This window comes from Silurus aristotelis, assembly GCF_946808225.1.
Source record: "Silurus aristotelis genome assembly, chromosome: 14".
Lineage (NCBI taxonomy): Eukaryota > Metazoa > Chordata > Actinopteri > Siluriformes > Siluridae > Silurus > Silurus aristotelis.
The window spans coordinates 27347956-27355466 of NC_139587.1; the positions used below are offsets into that span (position 1 = coordinate 27347956).

The 7511-nt window shown below is 44.3% G+C and overlaps 1 protein-coding gene across 1 annotated transcript; it reads right to left on the minus strand.

Moving 5' to 3' along the window:
• Positions 1 to 1895: 1895 nt before the first annotated feature.
• dusp6 (dual specificity phosphatase 6) lies at positions 1896 to 6840 on the minus strand. Its single transcript, XM_083561252.1, has 3 exons — positions 5873 to 6840; positions 4930 to 5367; positions 1896 to 3635 (listed from the first exon to the last, which is right to left on the minus strand). The coding sequence occupies exons 1-3, from the start codon at positions 6270 to 6272 to the stop codon at positions 3322 to 3324; spliced, it is 1152 nt and encodes a 383-aa protein (XP_083417378.1). The 5' UTR covers positions 6273 to 6840; the 3' UTR covers positions 1896 to 3321.
• Positions 6841 to 7511: the final 671 nt, after the last annotated feature.

A 7511-nucleotide genomic window follows, 5' to 3' on the forward strand; every position in this document is an offset into this window, starting at 1 on the left:
GAACTAGCTAAACTAGCTAAACCGTGTTGGATTTCTCGTAGCCGATGACAACACAAAGACACGGTATGCTTTTTGGGAATCATGGTGTACACAGAATTGGGACAAATCCGGCTGTAGGTTAGTGAGCTAGCTAAACTAGCTACATCGTAGAGGTTTTTTCTTTCTATCTTTTAAGAATAATGATGAACGCAAAATCGAAACTAATTTATCCACAGCTTAGTGATCTGGACGAGTTCTTATCATCGTCATGACGATATCCTTGTGTCTTTTCAGCGTTATAATGAACGGAATGAATGGGTTTAGCCAAGCTAGCTGAACTAGCTAAACCATGGAGAATTTTTGGCGTAATTTTTGAATTGCAGCAAAGCTTAACAGATTCTGACCAATCAGAATCGAGAATTCAACAGCGCCAGTGTGTAACTCTGTGACCAAATCGTGTCCCAAGAAATTTCAGACAAATGTCTCCTCCATTTATCCAGCAGAAACAAATCCTTTTTCTTTCCCTCAATCTTTTTTTTTTTTCCACTCCCACGGTGGGATTATCTCTGACATCAGCAGACGGCAAAGCCCGGGTTAGAGCCGGGTTGCGGCTCGTTCCACGCCGTCCTGTTTCCTGAGCGGAGGCGTCCAGAGCCATTGATCTCCAGACAGGAAGTGGTGAGAAGCGGATCGGCTCACGTTACCCAGCAGCTCCTGCAAATCCTGCCCTGCTCCAAAGTTCTGTCAGCTTAAATGAACTTCACCTCAGCACATATTCGTGTGTGTGTTTATCAGTGATCTCAAATCCAAAGGATAGAATTCTCAAAGCAAAACAAAATACACTTGCTGGTCAATGGACTTTTGAAAAACTAGCAAAAACTAGCACAGTTTCTGATAACGAATAGACAAAGAGCCCACCTAGCTAGCTAACAAGCTAATGCTAGTTTATGGAATTATATAGCTCATTACCACAAAGTTTTCTACACAACACTTGTGAACCAGCTAATCAGCTAACAAGCGAATATTACGTTTCAAACCAAGATGGTGGCTCCTTGATGTTTATGAACTTCCTAGAAGGCCTCATTTAATCACTATTTTTAGCTTCTTAGATTGAAACTTTTTCGTTTTAGGGTTACTTGAACCAGCAATCTTTTAGGTAACTTGTTACTGAGGTGCACAATATGAGCAAAAGTTTGTGGGCACAAAATGCTTGGGTATTAACTATGCTAGATAACTATGTGGTATCCTAGAAGCTACACTTTGATTGCCAAAAATATTGGAACTTTTCTACAACATATGACGTTCTTTTACAAAATGTTAACACTAATTTTAAGGCACACGATTGTATAAGATGTCTTTGGAGGATGCCTAGCATTAGGAGACCCAATCCCTGTGCAGAAAGCCAGCTTCATGAAGAGCTGCTTTACATGGGTTAGAGTGAAAGATCTCCTGCTACAGAGCTCCAACGATATTGAAGAACTTTGGGACCTACATCAGTTCCTGACTTTACTAACACCCTTGTAGAGGAATGAATCTCCACAACATATTGTGGAACATCTTCACAGAAGATAGGAGGTTATTATACTAGCCAATCGGGTCTAAATGTGGAACGTGATGTTCAAAATGAAGCACATAATCTTATGGTCAGGCATCCACAAACTTTTGTCCATATGATGTAGCTAGCTTCATATAGTGGTAGCTAGAAAGTTTCTTGATAATTTGCATAGACCATCAAAATCTTTTGAAGTATTAAGCTATCTCTGGAGCTATTGAGTGAGTTTCTGGTCACCTAGAAAGCTAGCTAGTTCCCTGTTACACAAATGATCTAGCTAGAAACCATTTCACTGGTCAATTTTTTAGTAAATACAAGATATAACAAGATTTCAGCTAAAGAACAGAACAGAGAGGCAGGTCGGTAGGTTTGAATAGACAAAATAGCAATTTATTAATAACTTATCATCTCTTTACATTCGTAGGGTTGAAGGGATCGAGTCCCAAAGTGGAACCTGCCTCCTTCAGAACAGGCCTTTGCTTTTGCTTTGAGGGAACCGGGCTCCCGTTTTTAAATCCACATCAGACAAAGTGAATTGCATTTCACAGAATTTTCCCTGAAAACACGTGCGAACAAACGTCTCCGCTTCGGGGCGACGTTTCAGAGACCTCGAATTGCAAAAAAAAAAAAAAAAAAAGGAAATAAAACACCTCAGCCACCTTCGTTGTTCCATTGTTCCACCAAAAAAAAAAAAAAAGGAGAAACATTATTAATGAATCAATGCAGGTCCAGGTTCTAGATTCGTCACGATCATGCAGCCGTGTTCTGGACTAATCTTAAAAACATACTGATACGAGTCATGAATACTTTTATTTCTCGATATGTGCCGTTAGATGTATAGCTCTGCTTTATGAGGAACCGCTCTGAGAACTCGTGACCGAACTCCTATGTACACGAAACCTTACGGCAGGGCTAACGGGGTTACCTCCGGAAACGATGCGTACTAAAAAGGCTTGTCCGTAAAAAGCGTAAGGAAAAAAAAAAAAGAAGAACAAAGAAAAAATTATATATTACAGTATACACATTTTTATGATTTCACAAAACTTTTTTTTTGGCATCGAACTCATAGATAATATCAATCAACATTTCAGTTTAGATGACAAAAAAGATCCGGTACCTGTTTCCTTTTTCGTAACAGGTACATTGTGGCTATTATAATAATAATAGTGATAATAATAATAATATAATACACACGTATAAACGATTCAAAAGTGTCTCCACACAAACAAACTGGAGAACAAAGTTACTGTGCCGTCGTCCACGAGGGTGTCTGCAGGAGGGGTTGTTTTTAATCCCCCAAAAAACAGGCAAGTCTTCACTGAAGACAAGAAGAGATGCACACCCGGGGAAAAAAACCTGAAGGTGCAAGTGCTAGGAAAACAGAGATCAAAAGTTTTATATATATATATATATATATATATATATATATATATATATATATATATATATATATATATATACCGTCCGTTTCGGGTCTCTTTGGCACGCCAGGAGTTCGTTTTTGTTTTTGTATTTTTTGACAGTCTTGACATGCTTGAGTACGAAGATAGGAAGCAGGAACTACCTTACAGAGTCTGAGAGAGATACAGAGCTGCATTTTCTCCGTCCCAATAGTACAGCAGCTGCCTTTCCGCTTCGAGACGAAAAAGCGCGTCGGCGCGTCGCCGGGTAACTCACCAGCTGCGCCTTGCAGCGTCACAAAAACGTCCGGGGGGAAAAAAAGCCTCCTCGGTTTTGAGAGAGGGGCAAAAAGACAGAAAGCCACATCGGGATGGTCAGAGCGCCTCCTCTCACGTGGACTCGAGCGGGTCGAGCTGGAAGACGTTGTGATTGGTGGGCGTGCTGAAGTACAGCGGTTGCGACGGCGCCGAAGCCCGGTTGTCGCACGGGCTCTGCAGTCCCAGCGTGCGTTCGAAGTCCAGCAGCTGGCCCATGAAGTTGAAATTGGGCGAGATGTTGGACTTTTTCATTTTGACGATGTCGTAGGCGTCGTTCATGGACAGGTTGAGCTTCTGCATCAGGTAGGCCACGGTCACCGTGACTGAGCGGCTGATCCCTGCGAGGCAGTGCACGAGGACGCCACACTTCTGGCCTCGAGCCTCGTCTGTTCGGAGAACGAGGGAAGGGAGAGGGGGGGGGGGGAAATGAGGATATCTGGTTAGGTTTCTGGTTGTGAAACGTGTTCATACACAAAGGTGATCTATTATAAAAGCTTGAGTGTCCTCGTAAACACATATGTTAACTGTCTGCCTAAGAGAAAGAAGTATGTCGGAATTCCTTACACACACACACACACACAGACACACACACAGACACAAAAAGCTCTTATTCAGTTCGAGTGCATGACAAGAGGATGGAAAACAAATCTTCCATTTTCCGTCTCTGGAATCTGACATTATTGGAAATGGGCCGAATGATCCTTCCGCTCACCAGGTTACTTCACAATGCCACCATTTGGGGTGTGTAAATGTAGAAGTCATGGGGGCGTGCTGTCATGGCGAACAGGATGTCAACATTCAAAACTCCCCCTTCACCCCACCCCACCCTTGTAAATGGGCTCCGTTGTGTGGGAGAAAACGCCGCCCCTGTCCTACATTACTTTCAATGCCGCTTCCTTCCTGTTGAGCTCAAATTACCTCGCCTCATCTCCTGTTCTATCATAAGCCTTTCTAACATGAGAGCGCACGCACACACACACACACACACACACACACACACACACACACACACACACACACACACACACAAAGCTTAACTCCACAAACCCAAAGGCGATCAGGCGAACCCATATTGTTCAGATGTGGGGTCTATTTTTTTATCACAAAGTCTCAACGCAAAAACACTAATTTGTTTGATTTATTTATTGATATTAATCCACTGAAGTATCTCACTTCATGCAGTCATCTAATAAAATCTGTCTGAACGAGCATGAGCACAAGGGTGGGTGTATTTAACACTTTTTTAGGTTTAAAATGGCTGCTATTACAATATACAGTTTTATAATAATGTAGCCATTTTTTACTACTTATAATATTTCTAGTATAAAATTCATTGGAAATAAATGACGCGTCTGAATGTCGAGTTTTGAACTTCGAGCAAAAGCACACTGCAGATCTTCATGGTGTTAATCGCATCACACTGTTACTTTTCCAAAGGTCCTCACATTTCGGGACACATTTTTCTAATAACATCACATTTTGCTTCACCACTATAATAATAAGTGCTGCTCTGACGCCTTCCCCGTGAGGAACCAAAGAAACCTGTGTTGTATCACCTGATATTTGTTAAATAACTTGCATTATTAAATGAGGTCCCCACTAAGAATCCAGTCCAAGTCCCTGTAAACCCTGTATAGTGTTTTTAAATGTGTTTCAAGTGTGTTTATATGAGTTGCTCACCGATGAAGCTGATGGCCTCTGGGAAGAACTGTGAAAGGTTCTGGCTCCAATGATCTGATATGGGGATCTGCTTGTACTTGAATTCTCCTGCGTTCTCGAAAAGGTTGGGCAGGTTCGGAGTCACGTTCAGGATGTACTTGATGCCGAACTCCTCCAGCACGTCCAGGTTGGTGGAGTCCTTGGCGCAGCCCAGGTACAGGTGCGGCAAGATCTCGACCGGAAAGGAGGGCTGCGGGTTGGACGCCGGGCTGCCGTCCGAGTCTGTGGCGCTGCCGGGCTCGCGGTCAGCGTCCGACTCGATGTCTGAGGAGTCGGAGCTGATGCGCAGGCCGCCGAGGCCCAGCACGTGCGACGTCGGAGAGCCGCTACCGCCGCACGAGCCGTCCAGGTTGGTCTCGCAGAGCGCCGGACACTCGGCCTGGAACTTGCTGAAACCTCCTGTGGGGGTCAAAAAAAGCCTGGATGAAGCCATGATGAGATGTTTTTTGTTGTTGTTTTTTAAAAGATTGCTCAAAAGAACGCAAATATTGGTAATAATAACAATACATGGATTTGATTCGTTACTTTGTTTAGACAGCGCGTGCACCTGAACGCACGCGCGTGTCACGTTCCTATTATTACGATTATTACGTCCCACAATATAACGGGACTGCAAACTATATTAATGAGTCTTCAAAGCAGAAAAACACGTGCACTGAAGTTTTATTATTCTCAATTAAACCGAACGCAACTCGTTTTCATGCAGATGTTCAACAATCAAAGGAAACAAAAACACGTTTTTATGAGGTTTTCCTGCGCGTGCACGAGCAGAATTTGGTCGCTTGTTGTTTTTTTTGGTTTTTTTTGGTTAGAAGGTTTCTCGAGGCCTTCAGATAACAAAATCGTAACATGACTGCAATACGGTTTTTTTTTTCTGTTTTTGCGCGTGAGTAGGATCACCTACCTTCAAGGTAAAACGCTTTGTAGCCCTCGTCCTTCATCCTCCGGAGCAGTAAACCGAGCACCGATCCGCCGTCCACGTTCTCGTTCCAGTCGCGGCTGCACTCGTCGTACAGCACGATGGTGTCTGTCCGGCAGCGTCGCGCGAACCTCTCGCGGTCCTGGCCGTCGGAGAGCAGCGACTTGACGGGCAGGTTGCCCTTCTTCAGCCGCCGCAGCATGAGGCTCGGGATGGCCACGTTGATCGCCGCCTCGACGTGGGACGAGTCGTAGAGCTCGCGCGCGCGGCAGTCCATCACGAGCAGGCGCTCGCGGCGCGTCTCGAGCTGCTCCCTCAGCCACGCCACGCTCTTACTGATCGCCATTGCCGGGTCGAGCTGCGCGGGTCGGAACTTATCGAGCATCGGGGTGCGTGCGTGGTCTTTACACGGAGGCGTCGTGGGTCCGTCCAGAGGCCGCGGCGTTTCACCAGGCCAGAGAAATAAATATATATATATTCTCTTTTTTTCTACAATAATTCAATTTATTATAGCTGACGCCACAGTGCTGCAAGAAATGCACAAAAAAAGGAAATCCGAACGTTGTGTTCTTGTAGGAGTTAAAGCGTGAACTGGAGACGCGCTCCGAATCCGTCCATTCATGCGACTGCGCGTTTATCAATGACTCACGCGCGCCCGTGAATAAGCCCCAGTCCCACTGACGTTCCTCTTCCGGTTATATAACAGCGTCCACGTCGGGTTTATTTCTTGCTTATTCTTTTTTAATTTTAACCGAACCGAACATCCAAGAACCCGTGTGCGTCCGGTCCGGATCAGTCCGTGTGGTCCCTGTAACGCAGCGCTGCCTGTGCGCGTGTCTCCGCGTGCGTGTCTCAGTCTCAGTGTCTCTGTGTCTCAGTCTCAGTCTCAGTGTGCTGGTGAATGAAGGCGAGGGCGCGGCGTTTCAATGCCTACATTATTGCGCTCCGACCAATCGGAAGGCTCGGGGCGGTCGTTTCCTTGGTAACGAGGCCGGATGGAACCCGGAGGCCTGCAGCCGATGAATTGTTAATAAGTTTGTCATTCACAAAAAAAAAAAAAAAAAAAAAGAGAGCGAGCGAGGAAAAAAAAAAACGGAAAGGAATTTCCGCTCCGGATCAACTGACCGCAAACAAACAGCGCAGGAAGGAGCGCCAGTGTTTAGAGGGGGGAAGAGAATTAAAGCGCTCAGGAGTTCACTGGAGCTCGGGTTACACACACACACACACACACGCACACACACACACGCACACGCACGCATTTGCTCACACACACGCGCGCACACACACACACACACACACACACACACACACACCTCCCTCTCAGCTCTCAAAGTTTAAACCCTGCAGGAACATAATAAATTATTAATAAGAAATTATTTATATATAATTAATATATTATAATATAAATGATTAGTATGTTAAAAAAATATATACATGTTGTCTGTGTGTGTGTGTGTGTGTGTGTGTGTGTGTGTGTGTGTGTGTGTGTGAGAGAGAGAATTTGCTGTCAAATGAATGAATAAATAAATGTTAACTATTATTGCGTTTATATATATATATATATAAAAATATATCCATAATGTTTGCACCTTTGCTGTCAAATAAAATGTTGATTAGGTAATTA